We start from the raw sequence: 26,381 nt of genomic DNA, 5'->3' as shown, positions 1-26,381 counted from the left end.
ACATAGACTCGGCTACAGTCGATTATATACATGTTGCACCAGCACCATCATTTCATATCTCATAACTACATCAATATATCTTTGGCACCGCATGTAAACAACAACAATGACATCACTTGCAAGTATCAAATATCATGCTACATGTTATTTAGTATTGCCTCAAAGGAATCGCACCTCCAGATATCGTTCGTACAAACTAAGCGTAAACCAAGCGCCAAACAAGCGTTCACCACAGCATGCATACAGAGCCATACATTGGTGGCTTGAAACTACTAGCAATATAAACATTTCTCATCATTTTGCGCTATTCTCAAAAGAAACGCTTCTGTTAATATTACTGGCCTCGAAAAGAGTTGCATTACATTCTTATGCTCGAGATAAGCGGAGCAGTCTCCCTTAGTGGAGGAAGTTTTGCTACTGGCAAGCAAAACCTAATCACATACAAAATTCCAGAACATTTACTTTTCTTGATGGTTGTTATTAACTTTTTTTTTGTTAATAACCTCGAAAACAGTAGCAATGCTTCATTATGATCAATATTAGCGCAAATGCAATCCTAGTTGAAGGCAGTTTTGCGACTGGCACGCGAACTCAAATAACTTATAACATTCCAGTAAGATATTCAAGATGCTTAGTATTCTCAAATAATTTTTTGGTGCACAATTTTAACGTCTGCTTCGCTGCTAACGTCAGTTTAATGCATTGATGCATTCTCAAAGGCACAAACGATGCCCTTATGAAGACGGAAAATAAACAATGTTAACTGCTTGGAAAAATACCGAATTATGCCACACAGCTTGTACTCTGCTGTAACACCCATCGATGCGAATTCACTGATGAGTTTGTCAAGAGCGACCGCCTTCACCACTAGCGGATTGAGCTTGATTTTGGTTGCTGCATGGGCGTTTACATTTTCGACCGACCCGCCGAAATCGCCTACTTCGTTGTTGTTCGGTGCGGTGTCACATTCGCGAAAGCTCGGTTCAGTGCGAGCACTTTTCACTGCACCAACACCGCGTGCTTCATTAGATGACGCTTACCTCGAAATTTTATTGCCCCTGGCAATGCGTTCGTTTTTTGCAGGGCTCGAGCCTGCCTTCCTCTTCTTCTTGCTCATCGCACACTACGCGAAGCGTCCAATTTATGACGCGGAAAGAAGAACACACGATACGAATAACGCGAAAAACGAACAGAAAAATTAAACGACGATTTCCAAGTTGGATTACCACTGGTGGGGTCCAATCTTAGATTGAAGCGCAGCGAAAGCAAAGTGAACTGGATTACTCAACAATCCGATGCCGAATGAAAGTTTGCCTCAGCGAGATCCACTGTTTATACTCTAGGCAAGTATTCCCCTTCATTCTTCTTCTTTTCCTTAGTTCACGGAGACTTTAAATCCTACGATTTCCCCTCCGTTGGTCGTCGATAAGTTGCTCGTTATTGATAGCTCTGTTCGGGAAAGCACTCAAATGGACAGAACAAATGAATGGGAAAATAGAAACACTTAAAGTTTTCATGAATTTTAACCATTTACTAACAAGGGGATTCTAATGTATAGCATATTAAACAAATCTTACGGAATTTCCGATTCGTTTAGTATGTAAATCGCTAAAATCCGTTCGCGGCAAAAATAGTTATTAACGTTAACATTATTTCATAAAAACGTGACCTGTTTTCTGATTTGACACCCTTAATGAAAGACGTAGTTCTACGTCAAAAAATGGGTGGGTTATATCTATGATATAACCGCAAGGTTTACGTGGGACTACCTTAGTTTAGCAATCATTTGTTTGTATTGATTAAATTTTTGTTTGAATGAAACAATTTCTGAATTCAATTGAATTCAATATATTTGCTTTGTGAGTAGAAAGATTGTTTAATTCAGTCGGAACAATAATGCCCCCGATTTGCATGTATTTGCAATGCCAATTTCCCCAGACACCTTGGTTCCGAAGTCTGTATTGGGGAAACACATTTGAGCCGGAACAAAAATGCCCCCGACTTGCATGAATTTACAATACCAACTTCCTTACGCTTCATGGATTTGAAATCGGTGTTAGGGAAACACATTTCAATCGGAACAAAAATACCCCCAACCTGCATGAATTTGCAATGCCAATTTCCCTACGCTCCATGGATTTGAAGTCTGTGTTAAGGAAACACAGTTCAGTCGGAACAAAAATACCTCCGACCTTCATGTATTTGCAATGCCGATTTCTCTAATGCTGCTTGGTTTTGAAGTCTGTGTTAGGGAACACATTTCGGTGAGAACAAAAGTCCCCATACTTTCATGTATTTGCAATGCCGATTTGCCCAAGGCTACTCGGTTTTAATAGCTGTGTTGGGGAAACCGTAAATCGGGCCAATCAAAACGAGGTAGTTAGGGCGTTTAGATAACGCTTAACATTTTATAGTTATTTAATTGTTTATCTAATGAAAAATAACATTTTATTAATTGCGATAGAAGCGTAGAAATATTCCGTATCAATTGATGTAAACATCTTTCCGATCCAGTAAGAAATGTTCGAGTTATAAGCATTTGGAATCTTTCATTTTTTCCTGCATGTTCTGTGTTTCTGTTTTCATTTTACCCCCCCATATACTCCGGTTAGACGTAGTCCCACGTCAAAAGTATTTCCTTCTTCATTACCACGTTGTCCGGAACATTGTTTGTAGGAAGTTGCCCTACAAAAGGGTGTACCCAGGTGATGTATATTGAGCATCCTCTGGCCATGAGTGCTCTCTTGGGAAGATCGTGTGGCTCCTGTAGTGAACTTATCTCATTGGGTACTAAGTTCTGCTTAATTATAGGAATGGTAAAGAAGAATGGGCAAGTGCATTCGAGGAAGTGGTGCGGGATTTTAAGGGTGGGTTTAGACTAGGGATATATTCATGTGAAGAAATATGATGGGATTTATAGAAATCGCATCAACCATTTACACTAGCGCGAACTTATATGATTAATATATTCATATTTTCGGTGAATTTATTCACCTCAAGTAGAACTGCATCCAACTTTAGTGTTTTCTCACCAGTGAGAAATTCACCAGCGTTTGCATATGCCTGAATTTCTTCTATTCAAAGTGGTTATAAATATCTCGAAGAAATGTATCATATACAAGCAAACCATTTGTCATGACAACTGTCATGCGAAAATGCGAAAACAGAATAGAAACTGAAAGAGGTTGGCGTCGACATCATGCCTCATACCAGGGGATAGTAACTTCAAGCAAAAAAGTGGGACCGATTCGAGATGGCTTTTATGTAAACAGTGAACTTTTGACGTAGGACTACGTCTTTCATTTCAATACCGGGGTGTAAAATCAAAGTTTCGAAACCGAAAGCGTTACGCCGGAGACCGAGATTTTGAGCGTTAATAGCTCCTAAAAAAATGAACGAAATGGTATGATAAACACTTCATTCGAAAGATAAAATGTCTACGCGTTATATACTTGTTACTTTTTGATCCAAAAACTTGTTTCAATAGTCTTAAAATCGTTCTCAAAACAGGCTATTGAAATCACCAATCGGTATATAAGCGAGCGCCGCTCGGAAATCCACTCAGTTCTAATTGAACAGCGATTGGAGCATGTTGTCGCTGTTGTGGTGAAGCTCTTCGTTTATCATGAAAGCGCGGATGAACGGTGTCACCAAGAGCCTGTTTGTGCACCTTAGGCCAGAAGGGAATCCATCAGGAGGAGAGTGATGCCACAAACGGTTCCCCGGGAAGACATCGCTACACACACACATACACGCGCGGAATTCTTTCCGTTTGGATGCCATTCAGCATCGAGAAAGTTCCGGAAAGATCTAATCATTTCTGGAATATAATCTTCCAATCCTCTGGGAATTTAAAAATACATTCATGTGAAAGAGTTTATTTTAATGTTTCTAACCAAATAACACAGCGACCAAATACATTTGATTTTGTAATTTTTTTTGCAGTAATTAGCAGGAAAGCTTCTGAAGATTATTCTTCCTCATCAGTAGGATATTTCCGTATCTAATATTGTATGCGCACGCAATCGATTATTGCTCAGTCGCCGAAAGTTTCGAGCTCAGAGAGTTCATTCCCCTCTAGATTGCCTTCCAAATTGCCATCGTAAACCACACCTCTCGACTCAATCACACACACAAAACATACTTAAGCGATATTCTGGTGGTGAGACACATTCATTTTTCGTGAGGACATCGACAAGACAACATCGTTGCCTAACGTGCTGGACGAGGTGGACGGCAAAGGATCGACACATACACGCGCGGAATTCTTTCCGTTTGAATGTCATTCAGCATCGAGAAAGTTCCGGAAAGATCTAATCATTGCTGGAAAATAATCTGCCAGTTCCTCTGGGAATTTAAAAATACATTCATGTGAAAGAGTTTATTTTAATGTTTTCTATCCATGTAACACTGTGACCAAATATTTTTCAATCAAGTGCTATTAACAGGTGGTTATCGAGTAAGTATTAACTACTGGTGGGCTTCCAGTATCGAGGAAAATGTGGAAATATCTAATCGTTGCTGGAAAATAATCTGCCAGTTCCCCTTGGAATTGAAAATTACATTCAAGCGAAAGAGTTTATTTTAATGTTTTCTATCCATAAAATATCCATATAATACATTTGGGTTTGTGATTTGTCAATCAAGTACAGTTAGCAGGAAAGCTTCTGAAGATTATTCTTCAGAACAAGGTTTTTCGTATCCTATATTGGATGCATAAAACCTTGTGCCTCCAACGTAACGCGTAACGTAACGTTTTAGAAGTCCCCCAAATATTCATTTATTCATTCATTCAGAATGGATTTAGATTCAACTTCAAACAAATGATCTCTAAATCAACGATAGTCCTACGTCACCCTTGCGGTTATACCATAGATATAACCCACTTCATGTTTTTTTACACTCTAAAAATCGAACCGACTTGCACTGACATCTGAATGATATTGTCAATTTGTGCGAGATGCCTCAAAACAGCTGGGAATAAATATTGTTTATATACAGTAAGTTACATTTAATGCGACGTTTAGATTATTGAACAGACCTGTAATGTGACACGTTTAATTGGACATTTTTGTAAACATCGAGTTCGGATACCAAATTATGGCGCCACATTAAAGTTGTCACCAGACGTCGACACTGTACCACTCACATCGCCAATGTTCAATTACAGGCCAAAATCACCTCTAAAGCGACACTGAGTGGTGCCTCGGTATGTCGTATTGAATTTAAATTATTGTATTATGTTCTTATTTATGTCATAATGCATAATGTCATAAACAATGAACACACATTTATTTTCCACTTGCAACAGTATTCACGATGATTGGATGGATGAATATACGACTCCTACATGCATCTAGTACGACTATTGTCATACGTATATGCGATTTACTACAGACAACCCAAAAACGAATGGCGGAAAACGTTCTTTTTTTTTGTCCCATTTATTTTTTTCAGGCTCATTGGCATTTTAGCTGTAACAGAGCCGAATTTCAATCGTGTACATGTCACATATTTATCATATCTATAATTACCACATTACACAGTTGCCATTTTTCGGCGTTAGAGTATTCCCTTCTATACCATTCCATATGGTACACACATTTACACAGTAGCAGCCATTTAGGCGTAAGAGTTTTCTATCTGTTCTTCCATTATCCAGTTAGACCGGACAGCGGAGACAGTTGATTGATCATTGTTGAGTTATTTATAGAACAGCAGCCCGATGTGTCTTGCAGAGCAGAGCAGTTGTATGGATGAATCGATCATATTTCGACCGTGGATCGATCTCCATCGCTGATGATTGTTGCGTGGACGTAGTTATTCTGTAACAACACAAAGATGGTCAAATGAGGGCACTGAGTTTCGAACTCACGATCGATCGCTTACTAAGCGAACGCGCAACCAATGTGGCTACGGAGGCCCCCTAAAACGTTCTTGATAATTATGATAATTATTATAGATTCTTGTAAATACATGTATGTTTGGAATATTACGTTAAAAATTATTTTTAACTCAGAATATTTCCGGTTTTAAGAAAAGTGAAAGTTAAAGTTGCTTTTTTTATTTTTAACTTTTAAGAACGAAAGATTATCTGTTTACCGGTCTTTTGAGTTCTGATAAACATATCGACAAAATAAATGAGTTCAACTTCGTCATTCAATTGCACTTAACTCAAAACTGTAGACATGAGATTATGAACTTGACAAACCAAGCTGCCAAGTATTCCAACCCAAAGCAAACATTAAATCGTATAGCTATCGTATATGGAGAATCGAATATCTGATATTTTGGGTGGTACATGATGAGCCTAAATAGCATATACAGTAAGTTACCTCTAATCCTCGACATACCGAGGTACAACTCAGTGTCGCATTAGAGGTGATTGGCCTGTAATTGGACATTCACAATGATAGTGGTACAATGTCGACGTCTTGTGGCGACTTCCAATCTGGGGCCATACTTCGGGTACCAAACTCGATGTTTACAAAATATCCAATTAGAGATGGAAAAGTCCTATTATTTGTATCCCATTACAGGTCTGTCCAATTAACTAAATGTCGAATTAGATTTTAACAATTTAAAACTGTCTTCGGGCCTGCCCGGCAAACATTAAATCGTAAAAAAAAAATCGAGGGGTTGTATCAGAGACACGACCGCTTAGAACGTAGGACTACGTAATCTTTTTTCTTTTGAAATTTGATGGTTTATCATTTCAAATATTATTTGCGAATACGTCGAAATTTCATAAATAACTCTTTAGTAAAAAGTTCCGGGGACCCTGAAAATGTTTAATGGCTTGCGTAGTTTTGTAGACTCATTTCGAGAAGCAACGATCATTTTTTGCCCTTGCAAGAACAATACGCTATGGTCATATGTCGCAATTCGTTTCTTTATATCAATGCACGCATTGCACTGAATATTAACGAGTGGCATCTTCCGTGCATCGCCATCGAAGACGAATGAACTCTCTGAGTTTCAAGTGTCTATAATTCAAAAGAAGAAGAAGAAGTGAGTCGCCATTCAACAAGCATCAAACACGCGTCTAACAGATGCATACAGTTGCAGTGCTAAAAATGAAACATCGCAATAATGACCGTTTATGAAAAATCGTTTCTCGACTCTCGGTCGATACCGTCAACAAAAACCAAACACTGATGTTTAGAAGCGACCTAAAATCATTTGTACTCTTCTCTTTTTTCGCCTGCTTTGCCAATGCCAATGGGAATGCTTCCATTTTTCTTCAATTTAAACCATATACAGACTATGGGATTGTAATGTATAGCATACCAAACAAACAAAATCTTAGAAAAATTTCCAATTTGATTGGTACACAAAACGTTTAAATCCGTTCGTAGCAAAAAATAGTTATTAACGTTAACTTTATTTCATAAAAAAAGTGTTTTCTGATTTGGCACCCTTAATGTAAGGCGTAGTCCTACGTTAAAAATCTAAAATTGGAGGTGATATACATACATCTAAGACACATTACTTGTATGATGTGTATAACTGGCATATGCATATAAAATTGAAGGCCATATACATGTATATGGGGTATATTATGCAATATAAACGATAATTATACGATTTATTATTTTCTAGGATGTATGTATATCGCCTCCCCGTTTGCATGTATGGCTAGCTGGCTAGGCTGGCTAGGCGCATCATATACATTCAATATATATTAATCATACTTGTATGTTTGTGAATATAATCCTCAAAATAAAATAATTACACTAAACCTTCATTTCAAACAACTTATACAGTTACCAAATCACGCAATAAACATCAAGAATTGTTGGGAATCTCTTATCAATATTCGTTCAAATTTAAAAATGTGCTTAACTCCAGTTTTGTTGACAACTTTTATGCATTCAATTAAATCGTACGATAAATCATATATAAACATAAACATTCCCACCTTTCATCCTTCATTAAACACCTCGTAGTAGAAATCTGTCAGTATGCATACACTCTCCTACGAAACATAGTGAAAAAAATATATTCGTCGATGTAAACAAGCAGTGAAAAAGGAGACACTTTTCGACGAGTGATTTGTATGAAGTTCCACTGCCGTGCTCATACCGTATGTTTCTATTCTGTTTTCGCATTTGCGCATGACAATTGTCATGACAAATGGTTTGCTTGATCATATAACAACAATGGATATGATAATTGCGCAATTCTTATGTTTCCACCACAGCCACTACACAGAAGTATGCGTGAGCTCACTGCTCCAACATATCTGTTCTGATGTTATTATTGACGTAGGACTACGTCTAACCGGAAGATATAGGGGGTGAAATGGAAATCTAGGAACTGAACAAGTAGAAAAAATGCAAGATTTGGAACGCTTATAACTCGAGCATTTCTCAATAGATCGCAAAGGTTTTTGCATCAATTGATAGCAAATATATCTACGCATCTATCATAACGAATAACATTTCATTTTTCTTGAGATAAATAATTGAATAATTGTGAAATATCAAGCATTGTCCAAATGCACTATGTGCCCATTTTTGATTGGTCCATTTTGTGCTCCTCAAATCGTACCGACCAAAACGGGCAACCAGAGCAGCAGCGAAATAGAATGAAGCACGATTGGAAAGGAAAAAGAAAAGAAATGAACGAAACATTGGTCGCAGTCTCACACATGCGTAATTCTCGAGCCAGCCAATCAGCTTAAAAATCCCCGCTCCGCTGCCGTAACAATAATTCTCATTCAAACCGTACACTACATCGGTTCGCATCACAACACATCAACAAACCAACCCAAGCAGCCATGTCTGGACATGGCAAAGGAGGAAAAGTGAAGGGAAAGGCGAAATCCCGCTCGAACCGTGTTGGTGTGGAGTTCCCCGCAAGGGTAGCTAGGCCGAGCGCGTTAGTACCAATGCACCAGTCCACCTAGCCGAAGTGATCGAGTTAGCTGGCAAAGCTGCTCGCGACGATAAGAAAACCCGCATTCAGAACAGAACACATTCGGTTCGGTGGACATCAAGACAACAGGCAGTTGCAGCGAGTGGCGAGTGGCGAGTGGCAAACGCAATCGCAAAACGGCAGCTGGTAGCAGAAGAAAAAAGTTTGTTCTTTATACAATCTGCTCTAGTGGCAAATCCAGAACAAGGCGGCATCGAGGGCGTTCGGGATAGTTTTTTTTTCAAAACCACGAGTACTAAATTTTCTAAATTGGAACCATTCCATAAAACACGGCGCTATCAGGGCCATTAAACCTTTCAAAAAGGAGTTTACGAAATACAGTTCAATGCTTTCAAAAACAATATCCAAAATAATAATAAAACACAAATTGATTGTTTCATATTTTGTTTGTCAGGATCTGATGAGTATGTGAATTTGGAAGTTGTTCTGAGCTTATTGATAGTTGGGGACTTTCCTGATTATTCAATTTTCACCAATTATTAAATTGTTTCTAGATGGAAAGTACAGTAATTTACAATTAGTTCGACATTTAGCTAATTGGACGGACCAGTAATGCGACATATTTAGTTGGACATTTTTGTAAACATAGAGATCGAAATTATGACCCAACATTGAAAGTCGACACTGTACCACTGTCATCGGAAATGTTCAATTACAGGTTAAAATCGCCTCCAATGCAACACTGAGTGGTGCTTCAGCACGTCGCATTGAATGTAATTCACTGTACAACATGTCACAAAGCTGGATGGGAAGAAATTTTCCAGCTGTGAAAGCTGTGGCGAGTGGCAAACGCAATAGCTAAACAGGAAGGTTTAACCGAACAAGATGGGGATATCGAGTGATAACAAAAACACAATACCAAAGGTTCTTTTCAGAACCACTAACTTGTTCATAAAGAGTAAACAGTAAACTAATCCATTTTTCAGGTGGATAGGTAGGTATTCACGTAGGAGAAGAAAATAAAACAATATATTTAAAATATATATTTAACCAAAGCTATCCCCTTTGTATAGTCCTACGTCACTACGGTTATGTACCCGACATTACCCACCCGTCTTTTTTTATGATCAAATATTTTGATGTTCCATTATTATGATGAATTATGATAATCGTCAATAAATTACGTAATTGCTCCAATATTGTCATACATGTCGTGCTACACACGCCGCACCGATCCGCAGGTCATTGGATAAGGCCAAAATGGCTCGACAAGACCAATTATGTCGAAGAGAGACGCTTCAAAAAGCAAGAACCATTGACTTGAAGCATGTAGCACGTTGAATAGATCGAATTCCGCCTTAAGGAAGACATATATGAGGAACATAATATTAAGACGCGACTACTCAAGCTATCATAACCTGATATGCGTGAGAATACCCTTTTGAACTTCTGAATCAGCAACCAGTTAAATTCATTAATTTCATGTTTTACAAAACCAAATAACATCCTCGATATTTGAACGATTTTATTGTCGATGCGTAGGATAAATTTGAAGTCTGATTTCACTTCATTCATGAGTCTTCAAACCAACTAATACTCTAATTAGGATCACTTGCTAATTTTCTTTTGGCCTTATGCCCATTATACTACTCTCACTCTTTTCTTCTTACGCTGTAGCAAATTTAATGCACTTTTTTATTCACATCCACAACGAAGTTTCTTTCGGATTTCTTTTCAAATTTTCATTTTAGGATACTTCTCTACCCAGAAGCCAGAGACCGACAGCAGTCACCGCTACGGGTCAACTGCACTCAACTTTTCAACGACATCTTTTCGTCGCATTCACAAAATTTCTCTAAATTCTAAAAATCGCACGTTACAAAATTGACAGCACAAATTCGATCACCCTGTCCGCTTCCAGTTAAACATCAACTGAATCTTCTCTCCATACAAGATCGTTCTGCCGAAATGAAGCTTTCTCCCATCGTATTACTCTTTCGCCTCACACTCATTCGCTCCTTTTATGACCATGTGTGAGTATGGCGTGAGAGAGGTTTGTCTTGAGAGTCACTTCTGTGAATGTTAACGGGGAAAATTTCAGCGGTGGAAAAAATGTATACAAGTTAGTCTGTGGTCCAAATGAAATATTTATCATGCAATCATTGTATTTAATCTTTGGTAGTCATGATTATATTGTGAGTTGATTTTATGGCATTGCAGATCTTTCAAACTCTTTGGAGACAAATTCTTCTTCCCTACAACAAAATGATTAGCGGAATTAATATTAGATTCTTCATTGAAATTGTAGACGGGCGTATTTTCATGGTTCGAACAATTGTAATATAGTGGAACCACGATAGTAGATAGTAGTTTGGCCAGATACCGGATATCCGACAAGCTTCATAGATGGATAGCCAGATATCCGGATATTCTGCTTTTTATTTGCGAATATAAAACTGGAAGAAACTGCATGAACCTCAAAAAGGATTACATTTTAGGGAGAAGTACCAATATATTTTTGCATTAATATAATGAACGATAATAAAATGTTCCGTTTAAAATGAACATCCTTTAATAGAGTATCAAGTTTTCTACAAGGAATATTGAACAGATATTTTTCCGATAAGGATTTTCTATCACAATGATGAGATTTTTGTGGAGTGTGCCTTAAGGGATGATAGTCTGAGAGACTTCACTACAAAACATGCTTTATGATTTTATGGAACAATGCGTTTGGCTTCTGTTATATTATATTCGAGATAATTGATTATTTTGCTATATAAAAAAGCATCTGGACTAAGACGAGAATGCACATATAGCCAGCGAAAGGTTCAGGAAAAATATTCCAATACTAACGGAATCGACTGTTGTGTGAAAACACTTCAAATCGATTGCAATCACGATCCTTACATTTGGTGGCCATTCTAAGGAGTATCGCCAATTAACAAGATGTTCTAGAATTAAAATTGATTTAATTTTGATGAAAAACTGGCATTTCAGTAATCAAACACTAGTTTTAGTTATGTATGAATGATGTTAATGGCCTATTTTGTTGTGGTTTGCTTTGTGCTAATGAGAAATTATTTATATTTTCTAGCTAGGTGACCCGGCGAACTTTGTCCCACCCACAATTGATATTTTCATTTAAATAATTTCGAACACTCTAGTTCACACAGAAACTATTTTTCTGTACGTGATTAATATTCGTGGTATATAATTCCATTTTAGGCGTATAAACCTGATGCAGACTAAGACGCATAAAACCTGATACTGACTGCTAAATCTGTTGCTCCGCTCTTGAGTTAAATCGTGAGGAGCGTACACCATATCATTTTTATTTATAAAGATATACAAAATTTGCTAAAGAATGACTTTTCAATTTTCCATCTTTTCGAATGGTTTTCACAACTTTTTTGACATATAAACCTGACTTTAAAACAGATTAAAACGCATCAAACTGACTGTTCTGACTGTTCAAGTGAAACCATCAAATTTGCCAAAAAATGACTTTCCAGTTGTTCAACTTCCATACAAAATTTGCTAAAAAAATGACTTTCCAATTTTCCAGCTTTCCGAATGGTTTTCCATAGTTTTTTTAGCATATAAACCTGGCGCAGACTTAGACACATCAATCCTGATACTGACTGTTCAAATCCGTTGCTCTATTCTTGAGTTGAATCGCGAGGAACGGAAACCAAATAATTTTTTTTTATCCAAAAATATATTTTTTTTATTAAGGCTCACATGGCGTCAGCCTAACAGGGCCGGGAGTTCAATATTTCGACAATGTTTGCCTTACAACTATGTTAGTAATATGTAACCGATTACTCGCGGTTGGCTCGAGGTTAGTATTACAAGTGTTTTCGTAATTGTGATGTTGCTGTCTCCAATGCTCTGTACGTGTGCCCGACACGGGATACTTCCTATTGGGATGCAGCTGACCATTAATCAGCAACGCCCCCCTAGTATGTACCCCATAACTAGCGTGGTGCGTCTTCTTGACTCGAGATATCCAGGATAGAATGGTCACTAGCCGGCACAAACATCAGCTCATGTAGAGTTGTCATGAGCGGTACAACCTTTGGCTCTTGTTGAATGATCAGTGGACTGCACAACCTTTGGCCCGTGTATCTGTAAAGAGTGTGTGTATGTATTGCTGCGACTAAGTAAAAGTTTATAGATCGGATAGGAGGGATATGAAACGGGGACACAACGAAGGAAGCATCATTAAACGTTGACATCGGCGTTTCTGAGGAACAGGTATAAATGAAACAGAAGATCAGGAACACGGCTACCTAAGATATCCCGGACGGGGATATCCGATTGTCTGCCTTTTGCTCTCAGTTCTCTAGAGAGCTGAGAGCGAGCAGCATGGAACCGGATACACGACCAGACAATATGTTCGATGTCGTGGTAGCCATCGCCACAATCACAAAAATTGTTTGCTGCGAGCCCAATGCGATAGAGATGCGCGTTTAGATTGTAGTAATTGGACATAAGCCGAGATATCACGCGAATGAAATCACGACTTATATTCAATCCCTTAAACCAAGCACTCGTCGAGACCTTAGGGATAATCGTGTGTAACCAGCGACCGAACTCATCTTCACTCCACATGCGCTGCCAACTAACGAGTGTGGACCAAATCATTTTTATTTATAAAGATATGCCGGATAGGCCGGATACCGGATAAACCCACTCAGTTATAATTGAACAGCGATTGGAGCATGTTGTCGCTGTTGTGGTGAAGTTAACTTCGTTTATCTTGAATCCTGTTTGTGCACCTTAGGCCAGAAGGGAATCCATCAGGAGGAGAGTGATGCCACGGTTCCGCTTGAAACATCGGAGCAGCCGCCACACACACATACACGCGCGGAACCCTCGTTGCTATCATCGTTGCTGAAAAATAATCTACCAGTTCCCCTTGGAATTGAAAAATACATTCATGCGAAAGAGTTTATTTTAATGTTTACTATCCATACAAAACACTGCAACCAAATACATTTGGTTTTGTGATTTTTCAATCAATCGCAATTAACAGGAAAGCTTCGAAATATTATTTTTGCCCATCAGTAGATAATTTTCGTATCCAAAATTGGATGCATAAAATGAAAAACGGAACATTTCGTTTTGGATTTTTCAATCAAGTGCGATCAACGTAAGACCACGTCTTTCGGCAATTTATTAGATGTGCAATGAATCTTTAGGAAGTGCGCGTAGAGCGGGCACTGGCAAACGATGTTTACTCAACAATTTCTCAAACAAGAAATAGGTGTTGTGAGAAAGGATTAGCGAACGCAAAAACGACAAACGGGAGAAAGAGATGTTTGGAGGTTGAAGGAAATTTGCAGAAAACAAATCTTCATTTTATCTTTCGAATAATGTGATTCATACCACTTCGTTTTGTCAGAAAGAGATTATTAATGCTCAAAGGAGGAATCGAGTCCTCCGAGGAAATTACCCAGCGCAAATTAGAGTCGACTATCGGTTGCGGCATTCGTACACAAATAATTTTACAATGCAGTTTCATCAAAGTGATTTCTTCGATATGTGGAAATATTCACTACATCATGTCATGTATTTCATATTCTTCACTATCAAATCCGTATCCATGGCACCTATCGGTATCGAACTATCATCGACACCACGATTTTCGCTAAATGCTCCTTTTAGTTCGGCCTGTAAAAAACTTTTCTGAACTCTAATCCATCAAATTTGGAGCCCTGAAAAGGGCCGTTGATTATATGCTAAGCTAATATAGCACGCTCTCCTCGCATATGATGGGCCAGCTGGATGTCCTTGGGCATGATGTGACGCGTTTTGCATGGATAGCACACAAATTGGTATCTTCGAATAGGCCTCCTGCAGCGTCATAACCGCTGAACTTTGAAAGCGCAAGTCAGTTTTGAAGTCCTCAGCAATTCCACGAACCAAATGCTTCAAATGTAGCTTGAGGATCAGCAATTCGGTCGACTTCTGATAGCGACGAAGTTCACGCAAAGTTCCCGGTCGATAGCGATGTGGCTTCTTCACACTTCCTGCGGCTGGTGCGCTTATCCGAGCTGCTTTCGTGGTGCCTTACCACCGAAAGACTAACGAGCTGTCTGCTTGATCCCAAAACAAACGAGTTCGCACGGTGCGAGAGTAGAGTAAGAAATGAACGAAAGCAAAGGAAGCGTCATTTTATAAACCATAAAAGTATAGAATGTAAACCCCACCCTAATTATATTCGTAGCTTACCCTGAGAGAGAAACGAATAACATTGAAGTAAGTATACAGTGAGCTTATATAATAAATATATAAAGTTCCGCGGTTATGACGCTGCAGGAGGCCTATTCGAAGATACCAATTTGTGTGCTATCCACGCAAAACGCGTCACACCATGCCCAAGGACATTCAGCTGGCCCATCATATCCGAGGGGAGCGTGCTATATTAGCTTAGCATATAGTCAACGGCCCTTTTCAAGGCTCAAATTTGATGGATTAGAGTTCAGAAAAGTTTTTTACAGGCCGAACTGAAAGGAGTATTTTCGTTTGGATGCCTTTCAGCATAGAGAAAAATTCCGGAAAGATCTAATCGTTGCTGAAAAATAATCTGCCAGTTCCCTGGGAATTGAAAAATACATTCATGCGAAAGAGTTTATTTTATTCTTTTGTAACCATAAACACAGCGACCAAATATTTTTCAATCAAGTGCTATTAACAGGTGGTTATCGAATTAGCATTAACCACTGGAGGGCTTCGAGTATCGAGGAGAATCTGGAAAAAATCTAATCGTTACTGAAAAATAATCTGCCAGTTCCCCTGGAAATTGAAAAATACATTCATGTGAATGAGTTTATTTTAATGTTTTCTAACCATATAACACAGCGACCAAATAATTTGATTTTGTAATTTTTCAATCAAGTGTAATTAGCTGGAAAGTTTCTGAAGATTATTCTTCTACATCAGTAGGATATTTTCGTATCCAATATTGTATGCGCCCGCAACGGAAAATGTTTCGCATCGCAAAAATTATATTGTTTTAACTGTGAGGGAGCGCAGAAAAGCCAATCTATCAGAAGGAGAAGAGAAGCTGACCAAGAGAGTATCAGCATCGAAAAACGGTTCCCCGGGAAGACATCGAAGCAGCCGCCACATACATACACGCGCGCAACTCTTTTCGTTTGTTGGTTATCGAGAAAAAACCTGGAAAAAAGTGATCGTTGCTGAAAAACAATCTGCCAGTTCCTCTTGGAATTGAAAATTACATTCAAGCGAGTTTATTTTAATGATTTCTATCCATATAATACTGCGACAACATACATTTGGTTTTGTGATTTGTCAATCAAGTGCAGTTAGCAGGAAAGCTTCTGAAGATTATTCCTTAGAACAAGGATTTAGATTCAACTTCAAACAAATGATCTCTAAATCAACGATAGTCCTACGTCACCCTTGCGGTTAGATATAACCCACTTCCTGTTTTTTCAGTGAGGGGTAGGCTCATGCTCTTTCGTTTGGTCATGGCTTGCACATTATCTGACAACTGGCGTACATGATCTTATAGATAGAAAGTTTAATGATTTATGTATCGATAAAATATAATTTTCAAGCCTCAACACTTATTTTTCGTGTTTGCATTTCATGTTTAGTCCTTTATTGCGTTATCTGCGATTTTCGTTATTCGATGTAATCTTACCAAGATAAGCCTCTGAATAATTTGAAGTACTGATTCACTGTTTTCACTGTTTAATTTTTTTAACAAGCTTTGCGATTATTTCCACTTGAAATATCATTCGTTTTACATAACCCTGAAGTAAAATAATCGTGGATGTTGTGTTGACTGTGAAACGTGACGTGAAAAAATAGTTTGTTAAAAAAGCATTACGCATCGTTCTGATCAGAAAGTATACCAAAGATATCTACAGGAAACTATCGCTGACCCAAGGAACAAAATATACACAGTCTTCCTGTAGTTTGAATTTATCCAACTTAATTCCGGTTATTTTTCATCATGAATATTAGAACTGTGCTAAATTTTGTGATCATAGGATCTGCTTATCGACGAAACAAAATCCCGAGAATATTTTGAAACTAGAATTGGGCGATCTTTATAAAAAGATCGATCTTGACGAATTGATTTTCCAAACGGCGTAGGGATCGATACACTGAATAAATCGGTACCAAAGAATCGATCTTTGAAAAATTAAAAACGATTTATCTGCTTATTCTATATGAATTTTGTCTTTCTTTGAACAGGGAATACAAATTTCATATTTCTGTTCCAAATTTCATTTTGTTTTGTTCCTCAGCATGAAGGCCACAGCCACAGGTCATTCTTCTTGTACCGTCAGGCAGTCGGTCTATTAAATAAATTAATTGAAAAAACTGAAAAGGCGATCCAAGTGTTGACATTTTGTTTAACACTACTATACTCGCGCATTGGTCTGTCAGACCGAGAAATCAATATTTCGTTCATTTCTCAGAAATATCAACACTACGACTTTGCGATTCTCTCTAGCTTCGTTATTCGTCGTTCGTCATCGTTTAGCGTATCGCATGTGTTGGTACAAAGGAGACGTGTGCCACTTCTTTAACACTTTCGGTCTGACACACCGACGCGAGTATAGGAGTAACTTTTTTGGACAAGTGCTTTTTTTCATATTCTAGAATATTGTTGAATGAAATGAATAAAATAATGTTAGTAGCGTGGAATATTTATTGAATATAATGCATAATATCATTACAGGACTATTCTTATTTGATTTCAGTCCCTTTTGTAACTGGATTGATCGGATCCATATATTAACTATTCGTCGATATATTCGTCGCTAGATTCATACGCTCAAAAGCAAAATATATGTTTGACTTTCGTATAGTTATTCGCTAAATATGATGGTCATACATATACACACTTGTGAAAGAATTTCACTTGTGGAAGAATTGTAAACAGTAAACTATAAACAGATCGGTAGCTTATGGTAATTTTTAACAGTTACAGTTTCGGGGATATTTTTTTAGTAATGAACAATATCGACAAGAAAACATGAAAAAGAAAAGCGAGTTCCTAGAAATCCTTTTATATCATCTTTTTACGCCCCATCTAAAAAGGCATTTATTCTTAGTTTACCAAGAAAACAGAGACAAAGAATATTAGAAATATCCAAACTTTATATTCCAGAACCTTCATCATCTGGCAATCATCTAGAAAACACGCAACAACTGCATGAAATATGAAAAATATGTTTGTTTCGAGCATGTAGTTATGCTATGTTCTGATTCTCACTATAATGAAACAACAATCGATTAATACGTTTTTATGTTATTTTATAGCTCTTTATACTTCCATGAATTATATTCAGTTGCTTACTTTTAATAAGAAACAGTGGAAAATTTGAATTTCGTTATTTGTGTTGAAGTATCAACAATTACTCTATTTTGAGGAGGCTGAATTAAATGACTTTTAAAACATAATAAAGACGAAGAAAACATATTTTTTGAGGTTTTTCATTCAATCATACCCTCTTCTTCAAATAAATGCCAATAAAGCCTGAAAAATACACAACATTACAGAGAAGTTTAATTTTCGGTCTGTGACACCGTGCCCGAGTATACGTGTTACGATTTTGCACGCGAGTACAGGAGGGTTAAATAAAAATGTTAGGTGGCCTTTGGTGAGATAAAAGACAACAAGTTTTTCTAAGATCGAAAATATCGATAGCAAAAAAGTCAATTTTCTCGATTTTCGCCAGTACGAAAGATCGATTAAAAAAAGCGAAAAACGGAATGGAAAATATCAATCTTCTAGGAAGCGATCTGAGATCGCCCAATCATATTTTAAACATAAAATAGCTTGGTTCGAGATTGTACAACAGGAACTTGAATTTACATCAGGGCATACAAGGAAAGATATAGAAAATTATGATTTAGCTTTGTGGATTGAAAAAAAAAGAAGGTCAGCCTTGTTTTAGTCTCCATGCGAGTAACAAGCTCTTTAGAATTAGAAAGAACATCCCGAAATCCATTCAGTAATTAACTTGTTTACTGGTGCATTCCACACATCACCACAAACCTGATGTCACTAATTGGCTCTCCATCATCAGAGCACGGTTCCGAATCAGATACATTCCAAAGACGCTGCTCTTAACACTTCTCACTGAATATATTATGTAATGAATGTATAATATATGAATGAATCAAGAAAGAAATATATGTCTGTAAATGCAAACAGCCTGAATGGACACAACACATTAAGTAATTAATTTATTGCGGAATCTAAGAAGTGTGAACGAATTCCTGCACATCCTAAAATGCTAGAAATCCGACGATGTGTATAAACATTTTGGAAACGGTAATGTGTTTGAATACCATGATGAATTATTGCTCAGCAACATGGGAAAGCAACTGGGTTAACTTCTATATTTATCGTGAACCTGGAAATGCTTTTTGAGATGCGTACCAATAATAAGTCGATGACATGTTTTCCGAATCGCCGCGTCTATGAATCATTAGTATCGGTTGTGTACAGTGACGAACAAAACAATCAGACCACAAGAAATTCATCTTGATCACAAACAAATCTGAGTTATTTAAACGTTAATTTCAATAAAAAACTGAAGGATATTAATCGGAAGCAACACTGCATTGAACAACCACGAGAAATCGGTACAACCCCAAGACGATCCATAACATTCGTTCTCAATACCATCCGATATCCAAAACCATGTGTAGCCACTGAATGATCCCGAAAAGAAAGGATGTAGATATGACCTTTCACATCGAGGTTCGATAGGTAAGTTGAGCAGAAAAAAATCAAGCAACCTCTAGTCTTTGTTACTAAAGAACCTACCTCATGATAAGTGAAGATAGAAGAAAAAGAAAAAAAAAGTTTTGGCGTACTGCACCTGGCTATCAACTGTCTAAAAGCTTTAAAATTAGTCAATGATTATGCGAAAGCTTCATTATGGATTGCGAAAATGGAGAATTGGATTCTACTTTAAGATCCTACACCGATTCAGCACAGTCTGGAAACTAATAAAAACATCCTTACAATAGGCTCTTACATCATCAATCACCTGATGCTAATTCAATTGGAAACATCAGGGCCTATAGCGTGGAACGAGCTTAGAGGAAAACTTGTCTCCATTGTGAAACGACAAACTCGATTCATTTGGGGAGCGCTTTCAATCGGATACACTTCACAAATTGGTATAAAAAGTATGTCCCGCAGGTGTCTGGTTCTCATCAAACTCACTATTGATACAAGGGCGCAACAGGTAAATGTATATAGGTATGAAAATTCAATTGCGAATAAGTTTAGTATTACGCTTCTCACGTTCTCATACAAATGACATAACTTCATGTCAGTCACTGTATATTCCACATGCAAACTCGCCAGTATTAATTTATGCTTATTTACCACATTTCGCCAGCGCTAAGTGATTAAGATGTCGATTCTGTTGTGAATGTAATCGTATGCGGTTTTGTGTGCATTTGGGGTATTTTAAATAGATTATCATTTGTTTGTGGATAACCTGTGGAAGCAGAAGTGGTAGCTAACTGAACCGTAAACAGTTGGAAGGTTTTCTCGCCCGGAGACAGCGAGAATTTCGATGAACTGCATTGCATATTGGTTGAAAAAGTTAGCAGAACAATATTCAATTAAATTGTTTAGTCGTTGAGATTGTATTTAAAAAAAATCAGATACTCTATGCTAGGGAAATTTGCGAATCCGATGATGGGGATCAGCCATTAATCAGTATTCAGTAGAACAAATTCAAGAGTGACGGTTATGGGATGCTATTTTACGACTGTTTATCTAAATGGACGTTCTTTTCATAATGAAACACGTTGACGGAAGTCGAAAAGTGGTCGTGCATGGTTTGCTCGCATTACAAAGGTAATTAATTCGGTCGAGCAGAGAATGGAGGTAAAGTAAATCCGGAAAATGGATCGCCATGCAGCGGTTCGTCAAGAATATATTGAAGAACTAGCTAACCCGGCAAACTTCGTCCCGCCCATTTACTTGATTAATTCTCGAGTAATGCAGAAATTTGTGTTTTATTTGTATGGCAGCCACCCCTAAGAGAGGGGGGAGGGGTATCTAACCACCATAGAAACATTCATTGCACCCTAAAGTTTCCATATGCCTAATTTGGTTTAATTTGCTTGATTAATTCTCGGGTAATGCAAAAATTTGTGTTTCATTTGTACGACAGCCCCCTCTAAGAGAGGGGGAAGGAGTATCTTATCACCATAGAAACATTTATTGCATCCTAAAACCTCCACATGCCAAATTTGGTTTCATTTGCTTGATTAATTCTCGAGTAATGCAGAAATTTGTGTTTCATTTGTATGGCAGCCCCCCCTTTGAGTGGGGGAAGGGATGTCTAACCATCATAGAAACATTTATTGCACCCTAAAACTTTCACATGCCAACTTTGGTTTCGTTTGCTTGGTTAATTTCCGAGTAATGCAGAAATTTGTGTTTCATTTGTATGGCAGAGGGGGGAGGGGTCTCAAAATATCACGAAAACCTTCCCCGGCCCCAAAAACCCCTACATACCAATTTTCATGTCGATCGGTTCAGTAGTTTCCGAGTCTATAAGAATCAGACAGACAGACAGTTTCCGAGTCTATAAGAATCAGACAGACAGTCACTCCATTTTTATATATATAGATAGATTATCAAGCGCAAGAGTGAATCACCATGTGATGGCGTTCGAGACATTTGACTTAAGCTTGCTACAAAGCGTCCGTCCGGATTCATCGTAAAAAAAGACTCCAATTTTCGTTATGAATACAGTAGTCTACATTTCTACATCTCTGCTCACCATATTGTTTGGATTTAGCTCCATGTTAAATCTCAAAGCGTGGACCTCAATGTCACAATGCACAATGGTTCAGGAGATGCATTTAAGTGGAAATTAGCATTTAGAGCTCGACAGTTATTCTCTAGGCAAAAACTGTCTTAGACAAAGTTGTTACTCATGATAGAGCGCTCGTTTTTATGTTGTCAAAAATAGGGTGACCAAAATTGTCGATGAAATAAAAAATATAACTTTCTTATCTTAATAGATAGAGCTAAACATAGTTCGACAATGTTGTAGCTCCAATTATTTCAGACATCTTTGTAGAACAAAGTTTTTTTTCTATCTCTTGAAATAGCCAATATAGTGCCTTTTTAATAAGTCGCTATAAAACCGTGGCACTCAACGTGTTAAACAAACACAATCGTACAATAGAAAAAAAACCTGAGTTGAATTTCGATCATTTGATACAAAAGCTGAATATTTAACAAGATTATGAAAAGTAACCAAATAGTGTAGTGTTTCTACTTACATATCTTGAAGCCACAATAAACTGCTAGGAGACGTCACTATAATGCCGCGCAATCCGTTTCCGTCGCTGACGGACTTGGCAAACAGCAAGCAATTCGGGCGCAAAATCGAACCCTTGTTTCTGTGCACTTTAGTGAGCGGCAATTGAGACGTCTCCCTGGATGCTAGACTTGGGTGATTTGCGTCGTCACGCCATCCTGATTGCGGCGACCCATTGCTATCTCTTCCCTGTTCTGCGTTGCTGGTAGCCAACTGTCGAGAAACTTGGGATGGAATAAATAATTAAAAGTGTTTCTGAACTGGCGACTCATCGAACAATATAGGATAAAGTTGATGGCGGAATTTATCAAAGCTAGCATGTCCATAAGGTCGCCTGTAAAATGAGAAGAAAATTAATTATTCGGAATTATTTCACTCCACTTGTTTTCTTTGTGCTTTTCCTCGGCGTCACGCCAGGCTGCGAAAAACCAACATTCTCAGTGACCTTTTTTTGTTTGGGTCTATCTTTAAGTGTGACTATAATTGACAATCTCGTAAGACATTTAATCTACTTTTTCTGCCATTGTTGGCGCCAGAAAACCGTTAATGTGATTTTATTTTCACTAAAGGGGAGCATCAGTATATTATGAATTATTGTTTAACGGGCTGAGTCGGTCTCAATGAGAAGATTATTTTCAGAAAAAAAATCCACTGCCAGTCTGCGAGGACCAACACGGGTCATACGGATAGTTCGTTGTTGGTCAACTCGATCGTGGCCCAATTCTTTTCTAGTCTAGAAATTTGGTTAAAACTATTTTTTTCTCTATAGTTTTTAAGTTTTGCATAGATTTTATTTAACCCTTTCGATAGGAGCGTCGTCTATAGGCGACATCCGCTCGACGACCTGTGTGTACGAGCGTCGTCTATAGACGACATCAGGGTGATATTGCACCTCGAAACGTTCACGAAATTCAGCATTCCATTCAAGTCCTGTATTTGTTTTTTGTTTTGATTTGACTGTTTTTCTCGTGCAAATAGGTGTTTTATTTACCTGTGTGTTATCAGTACACGTATAATTGAATCCCTCATCGTTGTCATCTGCTTGTGTGTGAAATCAGTGCAAACTGTGTGTTAAATTGTATCATAAAACAAAATATTACGTCTTTGTTGCGAGTGATATTGGCGATCTAACGTACAAATCTACACCTAGGCGGCGCTGCGATGAAAGTGATGATGGTTTTAAATTTTGCAATGTGAGCTTATGGAAGGTTTGTAGTTCTTTTTATAAATTACAATATTATAATCATAAACGATGATTTGATTGCGATGAGTTTGTAAGAAATTTAATTCTGCGTAATTTCATATATAACATGTTATTTGCTTACCTTTTTCATTTGAGAAAACTGTATAAATATTGACAATGGTTGATTCAAAAAAGGAAATTCGAGAGCACAATCAAGAAGAAGTTGAAATATGCATGGTTCCTGCACGTGAAAACTACCTTGGAAAGCCCGGAAGTAAAATATACGTGATTTGTTTTTTGAGTTTTAGGTTACATTAGCATCATTTTCTTAGTTCAAAAACAAATTCCAGATGTCTCACCGATCGTTTATGTTTTGCGTTAGATCGCCAATTGACGATCGGTGAGACATCTGGAATTTGTTTTTGAACTAAGAAAATGATGCTAATGTAACCTAAAACTCAAAAAACAAATCACGTATATTTTACTTCCGGGCTTTCCAAGGTATTTCTCACATGCATTTTTCAAATCTCTTGAGTTTATGCAATGCAGTGGTTTTTGCAATCAAGCAGCGCATCTTAAATGCGTTCTGTGACAAATGCATCGATTTGCTCAATTTCGTCAAAAACAAACTTATGACCACGGCTAACGAGATTATACGCGCTGTTTCTTAGGTCATTCAGAGCTCGCTGTCAGAGTTGAAAGATGACCTTCAAGAAACCAAACTTGTAGCAAAATCACTCGCCGAACAATTGCATTCGAAAGATTCCGAATCAAATAGCGATATACCGGCTTGGCCGAAGATTGAGCGAACTCGCGCCACATCTGCGATAGAAATACCTAAGGCCCGACCGAGTTCAAGACTTGTTGGTGGCACAAAGTCTGTTGAGAAGCAAAATATGGTTGTTGAGACTGTACCAAAACCGGCGGAAAAGTTCTGGATTTACCTGTCCATAATAGCGAGCCATGTCACCGAGTATGATGTTTCCAAGTTGGTGAAAAGTTGTTTGCATACGGAACAACCAATTGATGTTCGAAGACTCGTGCGCAAGGATGCCGATTTGAAACAACTCGCATTCATCTCATTCAAAGTTGGAATAAATATGGAATGGGAGCAGACTGCTTTGGATCCATCAGTCTGGCCCAAAGGGATTTTCTTCAGGGAATTTGAACATCAGGAATTTAAACGGGATTTTTGGGTGCCAACGAAACATCCAAGGATCGGCGACGGGACTCCTGGTTCTTCTCAAAATGCGATAGCTACACCATCGCTATAAGCAACGCTTCCAGCTGTTCGCCATGTCTCCAACCTCATCAACTAACGGAACACACAACGAACAGCTCAATGGAAGCCCCCAAGCCTCCCGACACAGTCGTGCACTGTTGCTCATCTATTCACATCGCCAGCCGTCTCAGCCGTTCCGTTCCTGTGTTCGAAGCTGGTGAGGGGGTCTTCCATCTTGCTAACTCTGGCAAGTATAAACTCAATACCGCTTCAACTTCAACTCCAGTGAAGTTCCTCCAGTAAATTCAACCAGGAACTACATCGAACCGGAATGCATTGCTAAAGCCTCCATGGGAGCCCTGAATCCGCTCGACACAGTCGTGCCCTTTGAAGTATCCTTTCGTCGGAGTCGTTCCGGTCATGTTGTCGATGATCGGATAGGGGAATGGGAGACCTGCCCAAGGCAATTACCGCAATGTTTACTCTTTCGATTCTGCTGATGGACCTTCGCTTTCTAGCATACACCAGTCAGTACATACGCAAATACGTCAACGTACTGAACTACATGCGTATTACCAGAACGTTGGTTGTATTAACAGCCGTCTCAACGAGTATCGGCTCGCGTGTTCGGATGGCTGCTACGACATCATCGCTTTGACGGAGACCTGGCTCGACGACCGCACTCTCTCCAACCAAGTTTGTGGGCAGAACTATGAAGTATACCGCACGGACCGAAATCAACTCAATAGTACAAAATCATCCGGGGGTGGTGTTCTCATAGCTGTCCACCGATGCCTGAAAGCTCACCTGATTAGAGAAGCCTCATGGTCGTGTATCGAACAAGTGTGGATTTCAATAAAACTAGAAGTTTGAAAGCTGTACCTCTGCTTATATTCCTCCTGATCGTACTCGAGACGTTGCATTGAACGATGCGCAAGTACAATCGGTGTCGGCAATAGCTTTAGGTGCGCTTCCAGCTGGCGAAATTATTGTACTTGGTAATTTCAATCATCCAAATTGGATCTGGAAGATTTCTGTACGCTGATTCGACCCAGTCAACCTTCCATGGTGGGACGAACGCTTTACTAGACGGTTACAGCTATAATCTGCTTCAACAAATCAATTCTATTAGGAATGAATAGATCTCTGCTTCGTGAGTAAACCAGACGAAGCTCCGATATTATCGGTAGCACCTGTGGCTATGGTGAAATCAGTACCTCATCATCCTTCACTTTATCTCACTATAAAAACCAGTACGAACATTTTCAGCATCGTTCCTACCGCCGTCCACTATGATTTTAAAAGTGTTGACTTTAATAGTATGGTTGATGTGCTTTTATACTTTGATTGGAGTGAAGTTTTGGACAAGGACGACGTCGATGCTGCAGTCCTAACCTACACTAACATTATGAACTATCTAATCGACAGGCATATTCCGAAGAAGATCATATGTTCATCCGGTCACCAACCGTGGCAAACCATCGAGCTTCGCCGACTCAAAACGGCTAAGAGGGCTGCGCTTAGAAAATACTCTAAATACCATCTCCCACCTTTGAAGCAAAAATATGTACAACTGAACCGTCAATACCAAAGAACAAGCAAACGATGCCATGTAATCTACCTACGTGGTATTCAGCGGAAATTCAAGAGCAATCCTAAACTATTCTGGAAATACGTCGATGAATATCCAGGGAATTTGCCATCTCTTTTCAGCGAAGATTTCTGGTACTTTCTCGAA

The 26,381-nt window shown here is 38.4% G+C and overlaps 1 protein-coding gene across 2 annotated transcripts in view; it reads right to left on the bottom strand.

The window, feature by feature from the left end:
* LOC129768923 (G-protein coupled receptor dmsr-1-like) overlaps positions 1-26,381 on the bottom strand; it is a 116,297-nt gene that overhangs the window by 41,277 nt on the left and 48,639 nt on the right. Inside the window, exon 4 of one of the 2 annotated variants that reach the window (XM_055770865.1) lies at positions 22,201-22,462. In XM_055770865.1, coding sequence (XP_055626840.1) covers positions 22,201-22,462 — 262 coding nt within the window. Of the gene's footprint in view, positions 1-22,200; positions 22,573-26,381 lie in introns of those variants that run through there. The other variant, XM_055770866.1, reaches the window with a different exon arrangement.

Source organism: Toxorhynchites rutilus, chromosome 2, assembly GCF_029784135.1.
Source record: "Toxorhynchites rutilus septentrionalis strain SRP chromosome 2, ASM2978413v1, whole genome shotgun sequence".
NCBI classification, from domain to species: domain Eukaryota; kingdom Metazoa; phylum Arthropoda; class Insecta; order Diptera; family Culicidae; genus Toxorhynchites; species Toxorhynchites rutilus.
The sequence above is the reverse complement of the archived record's forward strand: the minus strand, read 5'-3'. Positions and strand labels throughout refer to the sequence as shown.